The sequence below is a fragment of the Diceros bicornis genome, chromosome 17, assembly GCF_020826845.1.
Source record: "Diceros bicornis minor isolate mBicDic1 chromosome 17, mDicBic1.mat.cur, whole genome shotgun sequence".
In the NCBI taxonomy this organism is placed as follows: domain Eukaryota; kingdom Metazoa; phylum Chordata; class Mammalia; order Perissodactyla; family Rhinocerotidae; genus Diceros; species Diceros bicornis.
Genome location: NC_080756.1, coordinates 30,666,005 through 30,686,269, shown reverse-complemented (window position 1 = coordinate 30,686,269; position 20,265 = coordinate 30,666,005). Strand labels below are relative to the sequence as shown.

Sequence of the window (20,265 nt, the reverse complement as noted above, 5' to 3'; positions counted from 1 at the left end):
GACCTTACATGAAAATTTGCTAAGTTATCTATCCAACAAAGATTTATTGATTAACCACTCATATACTGTGAGGGATACAAGAGATGTACAAAATGATTTCTTTCTTCCAGAAGCTCAGAGGTGAGTGGCAGACATAAGACATACACTTGAGGAATGTTTAAATAAGTGCAACAGACAATGCTTCCACTAGCATAGATAGCTCCTTTTCATTCCCATTGCTACCAGCCTCAATCAGATTTTATTTCAACTCATCTAGACTGCTGTGTTAGACTCCTACCTGGCCTCCTACAATTTCCGATCCCCCACTCTTATCCGCTGCACACACTAAGTTGCCATGTGAGATAAGAGGCCAGTAGTTTCACTCTCCTGATAAAAACAAAATAAATACAAACCCCCATAGCATTAAAGGTCCTATTGATTGTAGTTTAAATAGAACATTCTCCTTTGGGTTCCCTTTAGTCCTTTCTTCATGTCATATTCCCACTCACAAGTCTACTTTTTTTCCCCTGAAAACATTTTAGTCTTGATTTATCTTTTTCCTCATGCTGTTTTCTCTTTAAGAAACATCCAAATCCTCTTTTCAGAATTCTATCACCAACCAAAGGTGATCTTAAATACTATATTTATATGAGATATAATTTGTACCAAAAAGTGTGAAGAAGTATGTGTATGTGAAGACAAGACCACATTTGCAGAGGTTATCAGGAAAATATTATATAGTATTATTTATATGCTGGCATATTCTTTATTTCTTTGTTTACTTGTTTCTTCCGTTAGACTAAAGTTCTTGACTAAAATTTGTGTCTTACGAGTCTTTCTTTCCACTTTAGCACGAAGTATAAACTTTGTACTTAGAAGGTTCTCAGGAAATATTTATGTAATCAAACTGAAGTTATTTGAAGCAGATGCTAGAAAAAAAATGATAGAAATCAAATGATAGAAATAAATAATAGGAAAAAAATCAATTTCATTGAATGAACTGGCCTAGGAAGATTTTTTGAGTAAGGCCTTCGACAGGCCTTTGGACATATGGAAAAAAATGTGACAGAGACTCTATGATGAAAATTTGTTGGAATGAGACACTTAAAACAATTAAAGACAACAATCACAAAAAAGCAGCAACTCTGATTTCCACAAAAATCAACAATTTTAAGATATAACTGGCCTGAAGAAGGAAAAAGAGTTCCATGGAATTTATATCAAGATGATAGTAAAGTAAACTTAATGACGCTAAAGAGATTCATTAAAAATTAAAGACATATCAACTACTGCTTTTCAAACTGATATAATGTTCTTTTTTCCACTAAATTTTGGATTGAATTAAGTTGGAGACTTGCAGTTATAGGAAGGCACTCTTTAAAACTCATAAATAATTATTTCAAATGAGAACTTTATAAGAATGGTTTTCAATGTCTATGCCTAACTAGGTAGTTATTTATCTGTACTTGTCACCAGTATCTCCTAATATAAAGATGGCTAATATATATGTTTTATCTGTTACATAAACTCTTTTACATCTATGTCTGCATAGCTAGATCACCTTTGCAGGCTTCTACAGGATTTGGGTGAGTGAGGGCATATGACTACATTTCTTTCCTTTTTTCCTCCTTATTTCTAGAAAACTCTATAATTTCTGTAAGAAATTATTTAAAATTAAAGACGGGTGAGTAGGAAAAGAAAGCTTCTTAAGAAAATTTCAACCTACATCATTTCTTTTCATTTTTATTAATCTGAAAATATAAAATTGCTTCATGATTTTTCAAAAGCTGGAGAGAAGTTTTAATTAAATACCACACTAACCATAAAAATGATACTAGTGTATACTATGAACTCTGGTCCTAGAGTCAAGAAATTTAGGTTTCATCTTCCTTCCAAAAAAACCATAAGCAGTATCTTGAACAGTGGTAGCTCATTGTTCCAGTTAAAGAGAAATGTCATTTGACTAGATAATTTAATAATACATTTTATTATCTGTCTACTTCTTTTTATATTCAGAATACTGAAATGAAAATGTCTACAGGTGTGGTAGACAGAATAAAGGTACCCTCAAAGATGGCCACGTCCTAATTTCCAGAATCTGTGAATATGTTACTTACATAGCAAAAGGGACTTTGCAGATGTGATTAAGATTACGAACCTTGAGATCGGGAGATTATCCTAGATTACCCACATAGGCCCAGTGTAAACCAAGGAATGCTGTGGTCTCTAGAATATGGAAAAGACAAGGAAATGGATCTCCCCTAGAGCCTCCAGGAAGGAACACAGACCTGCCAACACCTTGATTTTAGTCCAATAAGAACGATGCTGGACTTCTAACCTATAGAACTGTAAGGTGACACATTTGTGTGGTTTTAAGACACTAAATTTGTGGTAATTTTTACAGCAGAAATAGAAAATTAATACTTCAGGCACATGGAAGAACTGAAAATAAAACTGAAGAATTTATTAATATCTACCAAAAATCAAGTATCTACTTTCAGCAGTCAAAAATTGAAGTTTCCACAAGAAATTTCTATTTTTTTTAAGGATCAATTTGGAACACAAAAATTTATGAGTATAAAAAAACTACATTGTCAATCTCCTAGAAAATTATACTAGTTGTTAGACTTCATTCGGGGGTTCTTACCTCTGAACCCAAATATATGAACAGAACATGCTTCGAAACCATTTTTTTACAGTAATGTTTGTGCATCCCTAGTACTTAGAGCATGCAAAACACACAGTAGGCACTCAGCTAATATTTGTTGAATGAATAAAAGAAGGAATAATATAAGATTGAGAAATCAAGAGAAATGATCTAACAATTAATTATTATCTGCATTTGTAGAATTCTATAAGGTGGAAGGTAGAAGGTGGAAGATAGAAGATGCTGTATTTTTTAAAACAGTAGAACTCATTCCTCACCATTATTTTCCCTGTAGGAATATAAGTAATAAGTTGAAAAACAATGTGAAATCAAAAGAGCCCCAATGTGCCTTTGAAACACAATCCAGTTGCAAAATTTCTTCTTTGTTCCCTAATAGATATATCACAATGGAGACCATGAAATAAAAATGCAACAACTGAAAAATACTGTGATGATGCAATGCAATAAACTGGTGGTATAAATTTTTGAGTTAACTTACCGACACAATTTATAATGAAAATATAAACTGATTTATATTTCCCCAAAACTGATTGTAATCAGTGAAACACTGATATGGGGAAAAATACAAAATAAGCTATTTTGAATTTAAAAATAATTTTCTTATTTTTTAAATAATCCCTTGTCTCTATTCAAAACTTCAACATTTTAAGCTTATAAATTTTGATAAAACTTAGACAAGAGATGGTAAATACATAAAGACAACCTGGTGATAAAAAATTAAATGCCTCCATTTAAAAACTAATAAATCAAAACAATTGAGCAATCTAACCTAAGAGACCAGTTCTCTAATTCCACTTCTGTAATTCTATCCTGGACAAATAATCTTGAATAATAAAAAATAACATAATTTTTAGTATAACAAAATTTATGCCTAACTAAATTGTCCAACAATAAGGAATGGTTAGATAGATGGATCATATATTTAAATATTATATCATACACTAAAACAAATATAGCATGAAAGAAAGTCAATGCGAAAAAATTTTAAACTTAGTATGATGTTAATTATTTTAAAATATGCATAGAAAAAAATTAGAAAGCACTATGCTGAGATATTGCACATTATTTTAATTTTGTGTTGTTTTTTACTCTGTTTTCCAAATTTTCACTATTAAAGTTATTTTATAATCGGAAAAAGCATTTTGTAATAAAAATGAAAAGTTCTGATGTCAACAGTCACTTCTTGATCATTCAGCATTTCAAATACTGTAATTGTGTCCATTCCATGAAACTGTCTGAAGGAATGGGCTGTTTTAAACCAAACCAAGGACTTTACCAAATAGCATCAAAATACATTTTAGGTTTGATCTGAGGAATGAAATCATTTTAAATAATGAAAGTCAAAATTAACTGTGAGAAAATTGAGTGTTGAGAATAGGTTACAGACAAATATTTTACAAGAGAAAAGTCTATTTTTGGTAACTTGAAGAGCTAGCTTTTTATTTCACAATCACTAGTGCTACCTCTACATTCTTACATGTCTGAATTATTATTATGTATGTAATCAAATTCTACATTTGCAGGCTCTTAGGACATAAATTTCCTAACTTTGTAGAACTTACTCCATTAAGCTGGGTAATAATTAGTTTCACATGTCACTGCAGGTCAAAGAAAAAGCAATATACTGGCGGAATTATTACTTACTGTGGTAGCACAATGAATATCTTTCCATACTGTGGCTTCCCTGGAGAGATCGGAGACTTCAAACAAATTATCAAGAATCACTTCTCCAATCATGTCATGTCTAGAAAATCTGTCAAAATCATACACACTGAAATGTAGTTTTCGGTTGCTTAGTTGATCATATGCTACAGGAAACTGAAAAGTTTCATCGAATAGAGGATTTAAAGTCTTTCTGTGCACGCGGGTCTGAAATTTCTTTTTCCTATCTGGAAGGAGATACATCTTCACGTAAGGGTCTGAAGTTCCTGTGAAGTCTTTAGCAGGGAGATCTAAGGCTTTGATAATTTTCACAACTAGAAGTTCATTTTCATAATCATACTGGAGGGTAAAGTTAAGTTTCCCACAGGTTTTGACCTCTTCTTTCATGTTGCCCTCAGAGTCAACTGATTTCTGTTTGTAGAGCTCTGGTTTTATCCTCCCAATGCTGGTTGTTGTTTCTCCTCTTTGTAAAACGGGTTCTGTGCCCGTGCTGAAATCAACACTGGAAATCTGCATTTGCCTTGGTAGGTGTCTCCTGAAGGAATTGTGGCTGTACACACACATACACACACAAAATCATTTAGGTAGATCATATTGATGACAATGTTATACATACAGTGGCTGGCCCTCCCCCCAGGATAATGAAAGCAATATATCAGTAGAAAAACACACACACAGACATACACACACACATACACAATCAAAGAGCTAGGTTTGAAAAACCAGAAATGCAATATTCAAAGGAAAAGTCTCCTAAAATTACAAAAACGCTTGAAACACACAGAAGCACATTTCTATGAGCTTTTGAAATTTTGTACGCTCAATTTTAAGCACATAATTAAATACAATTATAAAGAAGTACGATTACCAACAAAGTTCAATATTCTACAACATATTATGAATGTTATCAATCATCTGGATATATCTGGATGTAAGCATTATGTAGACAAATCATTTAGATGGCTGGTTTCTTTCCATCTGGATATTTAGGTCTCATGAATTTCATGTTTTAGTGACTACAGCATTAAAATAAAAAACGTAAGTCCACATGTTCTTATACTGTGTTAATTATTTCCAATACTTAAGATAACTAAATGAATATTTACTTTTAAAAAGAACATATAGTTGTGACAGCCAAAATGAGTACATTTTCCTTTTTTCAACATGGAGTGGGCTCAGAAAACTAAAGGATAAAAAAATGTAGAATTTTAGAATTTGGGGCCAAAATAATAGTTTTTAAAATTCAAACTGAATTTCCTGAAGTCACTGTTACTATTCACTTAGTCAGCATTTCCAGAACATTAGATATGTCAGCTTACTAGTGTCTTATAAATGTGACTTGCATTAAGATCTGCTTCTCTTACACTTCCTCCGTGATTTCTGGGGTAAGCTGTGTCAACTTATGTGTCCCCTCAAGGCTTAGTACCAGCTCTTTTTTTCTTTCCTCTCCTCAGTCTCTCCATCAGACTAATCATCAATTCTTGGACTGTAATTATTATCTTGAATCTGATGGTCCCCTAGATATATCTCAGATACATAAACTTCTAGTCCCATATTTTTATATCTATCTCCAAGGAAGACTTCTAAACGGATGTCCTATATTATATATATATGTAAAGTCTATATTAACTTAAAGCTTGAAGTGATCTGTTTCCTAGATCAATTCCATTTTAATGCATTGGGAATGCTCTGAAAGGTATTTTGACCCTGACTTTACCCCAGATATACAGGATCAGGTGCTTAAATTAGGGTCAGTGAACTGTCAGAGAACATTTATGAAAATGAGAAGAACAAAAAAGGGAATACAAGTAGTATACATTGTTGTGAATTATTAAAGGGGTCTAGTATAATCCAGTTTATATATTCAAAGTTTCTAAGAGATTTAGAATATTTTATTAAATCATCTAATATTTCTGCCAAAATTACTTTCACTTATGCAATGATTTTTTAGTTTTTTGAGCAAAATCCCCCCAAAAGTTAATTTCTTATTTTTTATAGATTGATTCCATAATTTCACACTCTTATGCTTTACAATATAATAAAATTTTAAATCTTCTATCGTCCTCCTGAAAATCAGTTATTTCTTTCTTATGCTTCTGAATATAATTGTGCAGCTGTAAAGCCCCTTCTATGAGAAATCAAAGAGCAGTAACGTTTTGTTCGAGTAAGTCAATGCCCTAATTATAGGGTAAATAGTGCATATTCTAAGTCACAGTTTAGCTCGTCAGTTAAGAGAAGCTTTAATTATTACAATGTTAAACTATTGCCATGACAACACCAATCTTCTTTTTCTTCTGCTTTTTTCCCCCTTCTTCTTTTTCTCTCTTGGAATGACAGTGATAAATGGCTACTTAGTCTCACACAAATATCCAACTAGTCAAAGTACAGGCCATTTGACTATTACTGATCCCATTCTTATCCTTCAAACCTAGGAGGGCACCACCCAAGTACTCTTCCAGATGGAGAAGGAAAAAGTTTCCCCACCTTACCTGGAACATCTGAGGGTAGCTAGATATAGTCCATATTACTTGATGCCACAGGAATAAAATGTATTCATAGGGTGATTTTCAAATATTTATTACCAACAAATCCTTTCTTGCAAGCAAAATCAGAGGCTAGAAGTTGAACATGTGAAGAGAAATCTGCTATGGTTGATGTGTGGGTAGAGTCCTGGAATCTCACTGGAAACCGAGCCAAATTTTTCCCACTACTCAGAAGAAAGTGTTTGAAGATCATGACATTGCGATGAGGTGGAAAAAGTGCTGGACTGGAATCAGCCTGCAGTTTGGTCCCAGCTTCCCTGCACATGGAGGGCAACTTTGGGCAAGTTACTTAAGTTGTTTGAGTTTTGCTTTGTTTTCCTCATCTATAAAACAGTCCTTTCATAGTTGTGAAGATCAAAGGAGACATTTCGGATAAGATGACTTTGAAACCTACAATTTTTCACCCTGATGTTAGTTATTATCGTTAGAATTCCGGACACAAGGAGCTGAAGTGCAAATGCCTAATGAGCTCTCTGATTCTGACAGTCTCAAAGCCGGGTTTGCTGTTTTGGGGATGCACAGATGACACCAAGTCATTCCTGTGCGAGCATGTCCTGGACCACCACCCTGGACAACAGAGACCCTCCAAGAAACTCATTTCTCAGCACCCAGCAGTTCTCTGTTGCTTTGGTGGGAAACTATATCCTCCTACTACCATCTTTACCATCTATTAAGTTTACCTTAGATATTGCTTGAGAACTCAGATAGGAACAGCAACAATATATTTAGCAGAGTTTTATTGATTTATTCAATATTTTTAAAAGGAATTCATCTCTCCTTGTTTTAATATTGAAATTTATATCAGAAATAAGCACCCTATATTAAAAGTTATAGCCCCGTTTTATAGTTAAGGAGGTTCAATTAGTAAGACTAAATCAATTTTCTGGTAAACAAAGTTTTCATCTTTATTTGTTTCCTATTTTCTTCCATTTCTTGTTTGAGACAAGGACAAGAGTGATTTATCAGTACACAAATATCTGAGCATATACCATGCAAGGCAGTATATAACTGAAGGCAGACTAAGTTGTATAATATATCACAGTGAATTTTTAAAAATAATTCATTGTCTAATGTCAGCAAAATCCTCTATATCCTGAATCTCTTTTTTGAACGTTCTTCTCACCTTATGGCTCAGTGAAAACCCGGCTCTTCCCCAAGGACACTGTTTCCTCTGGGCCCCTCTCATGTGGTGGCTGATATTTTCCCCATAGTCCTTGTTCTGCTGGGCCTGGCGGTGGAGTAGTTGTCCATTTCTTCTGTCGCCCATGACCAATTTGACAACATTCACCCTTAATCCAACACTCCCAGCTCTGAAGCTCAAATCAACGTATCATATCCCCATTACTACCTATTGTTAGGCATCTACTGATACCCAAATCACTTCCTTTAAAGTCTTCATTATTTTAGTCTCTTGGTTCACTAAGATTCTCTTTGACATTTTTGTTCTAATTCTAGCAATGCACATATTTCTTTCAACCAATCGGTCTCTAAATTCCTTGAACTCTTCTCCTCCAATGATGTTCTCTACTTACCTCAGACACTACCGTGCACATAGCCAGATTTTGTCATTATCATTAATTTCAAACTCTCCACAACCTCAATTTCATGCATGCCTCTCTCTGATCAACATCTCTTATCTTTCTAGCTCAGACTCTCTTATATTGCAACTCAGACAACCTTTCCAACTCCCCAGAACCTCCAATCCATAGACTCTATCACCATTTCATAAAGCCTAATTTCTTGCTATCATTTTTCCCTCTTTACCCAGTTTCAATTCCATGGTTAGTCATTAAAGCCACTCTCATGCATACATCCCCAACTCCAACTACAGCCCTCGTTGAATTCAACTCTCCACCATCTCTACATCTGCACATGTGCAAGTGAATACAACTGGAGAAAAACATAAAACAACTCTCACTGTTCCACTTTAAATTCATGACCACATTCCTCATACCCAATTCATGACCACATTCCCCAATACTGCACAGCAATCCATTCTCCCTCTCAATCGCCTAGATTCACAAGACTATTTCACACCTTCTCACCTTTCTTCAAACGTCTATCACCTTCTTCCTCATTCCCAGTCTCAGTTAATGACTTGACTTCCCATCTCACTAAGAAAATTGAAGCAAAGAGCAGAAACCTTCCATAGGCTCCCGACACCTCAACAACCATCTTGTCAGCATCTATACCCATATATTTTGCCTTTCTGATTGATATTAGATTAACTACCCAAGCTCCTATCTAAAGCCAATCCTTCCACTTATATACTAAATCCCATTTTCTCTCATGTCATCTTCAAGTACGCTTCTCTCTGATTCCTGCATTATTAATTCTCCTTCTTTGCTGGATCATTACCATCAGTGTAAGAATATACTGGTATTTCTCCTATCTTAAAGGAACCTTCTATTCATCCCAGTTCCTGTCTCTGTACTGCTCTGTTTCTCTAACACATTTGCAGCAAAACTCCTTGGAAGAGTTGAGGACGGTATGTTTACTATCCAATTTATCTCCTCTCATTTTATTTAAGCCCACTCTAACTAGCTTTTCACATACCCAACTCCAGCATAACCTCTCTTGAAAATGTCAACAATGTCTCCCCTACATTGCTAAACTCACAGGTCAATCCATGATCCTCATCCCACCTGACGCCATCAGAGTCACCTAACAGTTAATCACTCCTGGTTGTTTACATACTCTCTTCGCTTGGCTTCCAGGTTATACCCTCCTGGCTTTCCTCCTATTTTACTAGTCTCCACTTCTCCATCTACTATGCTGTTCCTGATGTCTTAATACTAGAGTATCTCAGGGATTCATCTCTGGTTTTTTCTTTCCTATCTACACTCACCTCTTTGATGATATCATCTCCTGGCTTTGGACACCACCTACATGTGGAACCCAAGTTTATAAATGTATCACAGATTCTCTCCAGAAATCCAGAGTCATTATCCAGTTGCCTACTCGACTTCTCCAATTAGATTTCTAGTAGAAACCTCAAAAACAACAGGTCCAGGGGCTGGCCCGGTGGCATAGTAGTTAAGTTTGCACGCTTTGCTTCGGTGGCCCAGGGTTCATAGGTTCGGATCCCAGGTGCGGACCCGCACACCACTTATCAAGCCATGCTATGGCAGGTGTCCCACATAAAACAGAGGAAGATGGGCACAGATGTTAGCTCAGGGCCAACCTTCCTCAGCAAAAAGAGGAGGATTGGCAATGGATGTTAGCTCAGGGCTGATCTTCCTCTCCAAAAAAAAAAAAGACAGGTCTAGATCTCCTGTTTTTGCCTCTCAAACTCACTCCATTCACAGTCTCGTCTATCTCAACTTGATCTTTCCAGATGCTTAGGCCAAAACTTTGGAGTCATGCTTGATTCTTCTCTTTTTACTCATATTCTCCAGCTAATCTATCAGGATATTCTGTTAGTTCTACCTTCAAAACATATCCCGAATCCAGCCAGTTCTCCCCATCATTAACCACCATCTCCTGGGTCTGAACTACCATCACCTCTGGCCTGGATTATAACCTCCTTAGTGGTCTTTCTGCTTCTATCCTTGTGCCTCCCTCAATGTTCATTCTCAAAACAACAGATAGAGTAATCTTTTCAAAACAAGTCAGATCATGCCACTCCTAGGATTAAAAACCCTCCAGTGGGGGCCAGCCGGTGGCATAGTGGTTAAGTTTGCATGATCCACTTTGGTGGCCTGGGGTTCACGGATTCGGATCCCAGGCACGGACCTACACACAGTTCATCCAGCTATGCTGTGGTGGCATCCCATATATAAAGTAGAGGAAGACTGGCACAGATGTTAGCTCAGCGACAATCTTCCTCAAGCAAAAAGAGGAGGCTTGGCAACAGATGTTAGCTCAGGGCCAATCTTCCTCAACAAAAACAAAACAAAACAAAACAAAACCAAACCAAAAAACCCTCCAGTGGCTTCCTATCTTACTCAAAGAAAAAGCCAAAAATGGGTTAGCCCCTGCTACCTCTCAGATTTTTCTCCTAGTATTCTCCACTTTGCTCTCTCTGCTACCGTCACACTGGCCTCTTTGCTGCAGCTGGAACACAAAAACAGGTTCTAGCTTCAGGGCATTTGCAATGGCTGCCTCCTCTACACGGAAAGCTCTCTCTAGACACCCTCGTGGCCCACCTTTCCACCTCTTTAAGTTTTTGCTCAAACTTTACCCTCTCAGCAAGCTCTATCATAAGTATCATATTTAAAATTCCAACCCTGCCCCCCATTCAGACCCACCAATCCCTTTATTTTGCACTATTATTTTCTATAGAACTTATTACCTTCTAATACATCATGTAATTCACTTAGTTATGTTGTCTGGCTCCTCTCCACAAGAATGCAGGTGGGGATTTGACAGTTTTGCTTCCTAACGTGTATCAAATATCTAGAAGAATGACTGGCACATACAAAGTGTTCAATAAATACTGTTGAATAAATAAATTAATTAAAAATTTTTCCCTGAAAAATTTAGCTATATGATTAACTAACAATCCAATAATAAAAAAAGCTGTTTGGAGAAAAAACTGGTTCTTTTCTCAATTATATAATGTAATGGTTAAAATTCATTTAAGTAACATCTTTAATCTGTTCAAGAATTTATAGGCAACTTGTTCTTTAATAATAATGAAGTAAATATTCAGCTATTCTGAAAATACTTGCTCCCGACTTTTCTCCACGTTTAAAAAAAATCATGACAAGGGATGATAAGCAATTGCTTTTGATCTAGCATATATTTAAGGAATGCATATGAAGTAATTAGGTTGGAAAATATTTCTTGGTGTTTTTGATCTACAAATAAAGTTCTGAGAACATAATATGTCATATTACAAGAAAAGAAGTAACACGGAATGAAGTAAACATTAAAAAAAATCTCTCAATAACAACTTGTCAAAATAATAAATCCGAGAACATTCTGTTTAGTTTTACTAGATCCGTACAAGGCCTTTTGACCTTAGTTATGCATTCTAGCTCTAAATTTCTAAGCTCAGTGTGTCATTTAGGCCTTTCTTTACCTAGAAGTATGTTGCTGGCTATCATGAGCCCATCTCCTGGTGAGCTCAGCTAAGTTTTGGAGAAAAATGTCATAGCCCTCCAACTGAGTTTACCTACTACCCTGAGTGACCCTTCTGCATCTCCACATCTCCTTGTTCATACTGCAAAGAGTGTACTGAAATGAACTGTTTTTACATCTGTCCTCCATTCCTCAACCCTTTTACTAGATTGTGGTCTTTACAAAGGCAGAGATTAAGTATTACTCATTTTTTCATGAATTTCATAATAAACATATCCTGGGATTCAAGAAATGTCTGTTGGAGTTTGTAGGAAAACAATTTATCCTAAGATTCCTGTGACTAGTAGAATCAAACTTCCCAAGCATTATTTGCATTATGAAGAAGGAAGGCTCAATCAATTTATAATTAGTGCTTGTAAAGAAGAGATGATATTTATCAGTGCCAGAAAACAAACTCTGCAAGTGTGAAACTATTTTGCAAGGTTTTGTCTCTGACCTTAGTTCAAAGATTCATCCCATTTCAGAAAAGAACTTAGTGTACATACCAAATACATGTTTCAGGAAGGGGGTTATTTAACCACCTCAAACACTTGTACAGTATGTTCTATGAACTTTTATTTCAAGGAGATAGATCTCAGTTCCTCCTATTGTTCTGGGCAAGCACTGCTTTTTACTAGCTAGCTATATATTTTTTAAACTCTCCCTTTGTGTAACATCTTGCTTTCCATTCCTTACAGTGTTTTGGAATGGATAATTGCAATTTTTGCTATCTTTTTTTTTTTTTTTTTGTGAGGAGGACCAGCCCTGAGCTAACATCCAATGCCAATCCTCCTATTTTTTGCTGAGGAAGACTGGCCCTGGGCTAACATCCATGCCCATCTTCCTCCACTTTATATGGGACGCCGCCACAGCATGGCTTAACAAGCGGTGCGTCGGTGCGCACCCGGGATCCAAACCGGCGAACCCCGGGCCGCTGCAGCGGAACGTGCGCACTTAACCACTTGCACCACCGGGCTGGCCCCCAATTTTTGCTATCTTTTGAGAAGAACTTAATTAAATAAAAAAATCTCTTAAAAAAAACTATGCAATCCAATTTTAGGTATTTTTACATAATTCTTCATTTCTCCTATAACAATATACAGTGAGTGTTCTTTCTGACATTTTCTGTGATGATTTTGAGTTACTTTTCTAAGCAACCATAGCTAATTGTAAATCCATCAGCACATGAGTCAATGATTTCTTCTCATGTACATTTTCCTGCTTTTTTTCATGTTCAATTGGATCTGCCATTAGATTTCCCAATTATTTTTCAGTAAGTACTTAGAATCCTCTCTAACAGTGGCTAACCTATACAATTACTCATCCTCAATAAATTATTTTGCCACTTATGATTCACTTCATTTTTACACCATTAATGAATGCACAGAAAATTGGTCCTCATACTCATGCCTAGGAGGATACCATCATTAACCTCTTTCTAATATGAGTACAGTTTATCTCACCACCTGAGGCTTCTTTAAAACAGCAAAGTGAAGTGGAGAGATGACAAATAAATCAAAAGTATTCACTTGATGCTTATTATGCACCTACACAGTGCATAAAATTTCCACAGATGGAAACTAGGAGCACACAAAAGTAGGTTACACAGCCTTGTTCTCTGAGAACGTAGCTTCTAGCTTGGCAAACAGCTCGAGCTCAATATTAAGATAATAAATAACTAATTGCTAGACTGTAACTATGGCTGTAAATAATAAAGGATAATAGTTTATAATTGGGCAGAGAAAGTAGATCCTTAGATGCATTTTCCTTAAAGATCTTATAGTAGATATAAAAGAGATCATCCTTCCACACAAGGGAAACAGCATGAGCAAAAGCACAGAGGCAGAGAGTTGAGGTCTACAGGAGGGTGATAAAAAGACCAGGCACCCTTCTAGTGGGCATCCATGAAATATCCATTTGGATAGATAAGATGAGGTCACTGAATTCAGTTTTTGACTTTTTTTATTCAACAAATATACCCTGAGTTCTTATAGTGCTTTGTCTAGGTGTCAAGAGTAATACAGAAGTGAATTTGGCAGATTTTCTGCCTAAGAAAGCAGCGTAGAGCTATATGTGGGGGGGCGGGGGGGAGTATGGAACCAAAACGCTTTAATGGTACCTTGGTATATCAGATTGTAACAGTTTGAATTTCAGGCTTTTAACAAGTTTGGACTAGACTTAGAATGCTTGAAGTGTCACCTAATGTTTTTTATAAGGGATCTTAGATTCTTCCTTTACAACTTTTCTCAGGTTTCGGGCTTTTTGCTGTTGTTTGCTACTTTCTGATTTTTATCATGCCTGAACTACTATATTAGTTTCAAAATAGATGTCTTTTGCTACCGTCTGTCCTATAAACTGTTGCCAAATTAATGTTGCAAATTAATTTGTTGTTCATACAGCATAGCTCTTTATTCAAAGGACTCTGCTGCTGTAAATATTTTCGACAGGACAGACCTAGAACATCTTGGCCATGATTTCAAGCCCTTCTCATACTTTAATTCCAGCTGACTATGTCTTCCATTATTCCTCCACTGAACTCTATTTTCTGATCAAGGTAACTTACCTGCTGGATTCATAGCAAGATTTCCTGTTCTCTGTCTCTTCACATAAAATGTTTCCATCTGGGATGCACACCCTCTCCCAATTACCATTTATGTGAATTCCTAGTTTCCTTTACCCTCGGCTTAATGGTCCTTCTCCACGCCTCAGCTGGAAATAATTTTTCTCTTCTCTGAATTCTGCATTCTCCACTACACAGTTTGTACTTGTAATTCCTTATATTGCAGTTGGTAGTACATGTCCTATTTCTGCATTATGTTGTAAATTTTTTTCTAGCTCCCTAGAGTTTGCAGATTAAATAGAGTGTGCAAAATACACTGACTATAGGCATAAGTAAATATCTACTGAATAAGGCTGCTGGACGAATGAACAATCAATCAAGATAGATGCTAGCATGTTAGTAATGAAGAAATACAGATGCCTGCTGGCTTGCTTGGTTGCCAGGCAGGATGGTGGGGCCAAATGTCCAGGTATTCAAAAAGGGAGGTGAGAACTTGGGAAATGTGGCAGTTTCCAGCAATGCTGTTAACTTCTAGACCAATCAGGATGTTATTTAAGGATAGAGACAAATAAAACTGAGAAGAGTATGATGTTTGCCATCTATTGTCTGAGCCAAATAAAAGGGAGTCCCAACAGGAGACTGGAGCTGGGATATCCTAACAAGGTGAGGAAACCAAGCATTCAAGGTAAATTATTGTGTGTATGTGGTTCGATTTTGCTCCATCTCAGTGAAAAGTTAGCATTTGAGCAGAATAATACGATTTATAATAATGTACCTTCGATCTCTGTGTCCAAGTGGACTGCATAAGAAACTCAGCAATTTCCTCTTCCTCTTAGCATAAAGGTAATTGCTAGTATGATAAAGTAATTAACGTAGATGAGGGTTTTTGAGAACTAGGAACAATCAAGTTTTCTGCAAGGAATTCATTCCAAGACCAAAGAGATTACAATCATGACTCTAGTAATTCACAAGAACCACACACAATTCCAGATTTCTAACTGAGCAGAATGAGCAGGAAGATGCTCCCATTCTCCAACATCAAAACTACTTGTCCTCGGCAGACGTGTAACTAACATCTTTGATTATGTAAAACTATATCTCCTTGGCTTTAATGCTTAAAATGTGTTCCATCAATCTGGATAAATTCGAATTCTAACTTGCCAGCTGCACAACTTCAGGCAAATTTTTTAATCTCTCTGGGCTTCAGTTAACCCACAAATAATGGGGATAATTAATAATACTTACTTCATGCAGGTTGGCAGAGGATTAGCAGGAAGGGTGCCTGGCATAGTGACTAAATTTCAAGTGCTCAAAAAATACTTTTTTCCTCCTTCCCCAACCACTCATGTAAACAAGGAAATTCAAAGAGGGAGATGAAATGATATCAAAGTTCTGGCAAAACTTTGAATTTGTATCCCACTTTTTCTCTTAGAAAATATGAGATACGTACAATCCAATTTTTTTGTTTTTTAAGATTGAGAGAAAAAGATTTTTTCTGATTTATTCAATTTCACATAAATACCGAGAAATACAGTATTCATTCCTATTATTTCTAGAAACCAATTCTGCATCTAAAACCAAGTCTTCACACATGTGTTCTCAGGGTACATTCTTTCATTCTCTTCTCGCTAGGGATAATCAGATAAGCTGTCTCTTTGCATTCAACAGATAATATTTTGGAGATAGTATTTTGTTTTGCTGATGTTTCCAGAAAACATTTGGGCAGAGAAAATCAAGCTATTTTCATAGCTTACCTCAACCTGCCTTCATTAATTGAGTGTCCTTATGTAGGGTACACTTATCAAATAAAAGAGTTGAAAAATTCTGAATGCTAAACTAATATATTTTCATAGCTGTTGTTAATATCTTAAAAATGTTTTGTAGATTAATGGAACATTTTTACCCTTAAATTTCTGAGTGTCTTAAGGCTTTATTAAGTATCATATTAGGCCACAGTTTGCGGTGATGATCGGGGTGATAATCAAGTAACTACATGAGATAATTTTAAATAGATATAACTTAAATAGAGATAATTTTTCCTGTAGCTATAAAAAGAAAGTAGCACATGGGATAATTATTTTATAGTCAAATATCCATAATAAATAAATGTAAATTAACATATATGGGGTCATATTATCTAAAAATCATAAAAAATTAAAAATGACCCCAAATGCTACTGCTCAGGAAAACATATCAAAATAATAACTAAATATGAGGCATACCTTGGTTATAAAATTTTAATAGTACAGAAAAGTACAACATGTAAAAAGACCTCCATCCATCCTCCTTATCCTACATTCCTTATGCCCAAAGTAACAATTTTTACTTATCCCTCTGGAATTTATTTCAGAAAGAAGAGGATTTATTTATGGATACAATCCTTTTTTATATCATAAAACATATACTGACTATTCTTTCAGTCCTAGTAGCAAACGTGACCCATACACAGTTTTTCAATTTGAGAGATTTCTAAAGCCACAAAAGTTCATCATGTCAGAAAGCACAGAGGCACCGTTGATTCAGAGAAGTGGGCAGGTAAGATTAGGAAGTCAGTTAGTTAGCAGGAAACAACACTTACCTCCTAGTACCATTGATTTTACCCTGCCCTCGGGTAAAACTAGTTGCTACTTCTGGGAACCAGAGGAAAACTGCTACTGTCAGGTTGTCACTCATTTTAAGGATTGAAGACCATACTTAGTAGAAAAAATGACTCTTCACAAGAATCTTTTTCCTTGACAGTTAACACAATTTGAAATGCACTATAGCAAATTATTTTCATTCATGCAAATTTTTGCCAGTTTTTCCAGGCTGAGTTAAAACGTATATCCTTAAGGAGGTCTCCCTCTTCCTTCCTTTCATGTACACTCCCTGATATGCTCATGATATTCACCAAAGCTCTTCTGGAACTTACCATACTCTGCCCAGTATAAGAGTTTAGTCTATGAGAGTTCAAATAGGCAATGAAATTCTCCAGCAGTTCCATGTTTATGGTGTAGGTGCTAAACAATTGCAGACTAAACACTAGTCTCTGTTACTTGGTTTTGATTGTGAACTTCTAGATGATTTCATGCTATGCGTTGCAAATGGCTGTTTTCTTGATATTTATTGGTAGAATTAAACTAAATTGAAACACTGCAAGTAGTAGCTATCAACCAGTGATATTTCAAGGGAAAGAGTCAATACATAACAATGTGTAGTTAGATGATTTTACTGAGACCTCAAATCCCACTCGGCCCCTTTCATGGTACTGCTTCCTATTTGGCTTTTTTGTCCCCAATTTCTGTTCCTTTGCTCCTACTTACTCTGCCCTCCTCAGTTCCTCCTTATTCAGTTACCTGTTTCCTAGGTCTTTCTCATTTCTCCTGTTTGTCTTTTCTGTTTTCCCACGTCAGTTTTTTTCCCTTACGAAATCACGCACAACACACACTATACACACACACAGACAGAGTTTTATTTATTTGATCTTTCCTTACCGAGATGAAGACGTAGGCTCAGTAGTTTGTCTCTGCACACGTGCATGTTTAATTAAATGTTCTTTTAAAGCAGTCTGCACTTCTGCTGGGATATCAGGAGAAGTGTGGCTGATTTTTATTGCAGGCTCAAGAGCTTTTAGTGCTGGCTTTTCATTTTCTTTAACCTCTTTTTTCTCTTCAGTCTCAAAAACTTCAGTAGGAGCATTTGAAGTGCTCTGTGGAATGGTACTGACGTTGGAAGTCACGGGTTTACTCTTCCAGCAAGGCCAGCACAACTTCCAGAAGACAAAAAGTGAGACAACCAGCAAGGCCAGGCCACAAAAGCTGACAACCACTGCTAACAAGCTGACTGAAATATCTGGAAAAAATTACAATGTAAAGAAATATTAATTCATAAAATTTTGTAATACATAATATACATAATATACGAAGTGCATAAAATACATAAAAGAGCAGAAATGGTGAGATAATTTTACGTTGATTATTATTAATAGCTTCCTGATTTAAGGTTTTAAAAATTTATTTTTAAGTTATCTTTGTAGGGAGGAAAGACTAATAATTATGACTGGAAATTCCCAAAGGAGATATGTGAAAAATTCCACCCCAGGAAAAGTTTCCAGCTGTATACAAGAAAAGCATGATATATGCATATCATTTCCAAGGACACTACAAGGAGTCCAAGACTTTGCAAATGGAAGGTTGGCAACTTGCAACCTGCCATGACGTCATGAAGCTTAAGAAACTAAGAAACTGCACATACAGGAAAGGCTCCTGCTTGCTTCATCTTTGATCTAAAAATGCAACCTTCTAACTCTCTGAACAGGAAATAATGTTAAATACTTCTATAAACCACTTTCTATAGTCTAAATGAGAATAACTCATTACTAAGAGAATGAACACTATTAACTGTATTTTCAAACTCTGTAGGTCCTTTCTGATAACCTTGCATGCTCCTAATGTCTAAAGTCCAAAATCAGTTAATAAGTTATCTAAGCATCTCTAAAATATTCCTATTTCAAAATAATTACAAAACTAATATATACTCATTATGTAGAATAATTAAAAAATACAGTAAAAAAAATTAAGATTATTGAATAAATAAATAAATGGGAGAGATGCGACAAATCTCCCATACAGAAGAATTCCAAACAATTTATGTAGATGTTACACCCTCAAGGAGATGGAGCACAGCTCCCCATTCCTTAAGTGTGGGCTACACATAGTGACTTCCCTCCAAAGAGTACAGTACAGAAAGGGGGAAAAAATGGGTAACTTGACAGTGGAGAAAGCTCACCCCATCACCTCACTCACAGTGATGAATCGTGTTGAAAGTATGTACCCTTGATATGATGTGAAGAAAATGTCACTTTACCCCTGTGGTCTTCCTCCCCCAAACCCATAACCCAAGTCTAAACATGAGAAAACTATAAGACAAATTCCAGGAGAAGGGCATTCTACAAAGTACCTGACCAGTACTCTTCAAAACTGTCAAGGTGATCAAAAAAAAGAAAGTCTGAGAAACTGTCACAGCCAAGAGGAGCCTAAGGAGACAGACAACTAAATGCAATGTGGTAGCCTAGATGGAATCCTGGAATAGAACAAGGATATTAGGTAAGAACCAAGGAAATCTGAATAAAGTATTGACTTTAGTTAACAATGTAACAATAATTATAATAAATGTCCCATATTAATGTTAATAATAGCAGAAACTAGGTGTGGGGTATCTGGGACCTCTACTATCTTCCCAATTTTTATGTAAATCTAAAACTGTTCTAAATAGGAAAGTCTATTAAAAAAAGTTAATAATATCCCTTATCCACTTCTATTTTCACCTTCCTAAGATAACCAATGTTAGCAATCTGGTGTTATAGCACTCTTAAAGTTTTGAAAAGCAAATAGACTTCCTGTGAAGGGAAATTTTTCTAGATTTAAATAACCTTGTAATTTTCTTTTAATACTTGTTTGTTGATGTCAAATATGTCATCCAATTTCTTTTGTTTGTTTTAAATAAAAATGTTAGAAACATTTTATAGACTGATTTGTGCCTGTCCCTCCACCCTCTCCAAATCCATGTGTTGATGTCCTAACCCTCAGTACCTCAGAATGTGACTGTATTTGGAGACAAGCCCTTTAAGTCAGTAATTAAGGCAAGTGAGGCATATGGATGGGCCCTAATCCAGTATGACTGGTGTCCTTATAAGAAGAGGAGATTAGGCGAAGACACTCACAAAGGGAAAACCATGTAAAGACATGGGGAGAAGGCGGCCATCTATAAGCCAAAGGGAAGAGGCCTCAGAAGAAATCAACCCTCCTGAC

General features: G+C 35.9%; 1 protein-coding gene across 1 annotated transcript in view; it reads right to left on the bottom strand.

Moving 5' to 3' along the window:
* The window catches only part of SYT10 (synaptotagmin 10), a 68,574-nt gene that overhangs the window by 32,599 nt on the left and 15,710 nt on the right, over positions 1-20,265 (bottom strand). Inside the window, exons 2-3 of the mRNA XM_058558517.1 lie at positions 17,950-18,307; positions 4,292-4,859 (exon numbers count right to left, since the gene is read on the bottom strand). Of these exons, the coding sequence (XP_058414500.1) occupies positions 4,292-4,859; positions 17,950-18,307 (926 nt within the window). The remainder of the gene's footprint in view (positions 1-4,291; positions 4,860-17,949; positions 18,308-20,265) is intronic.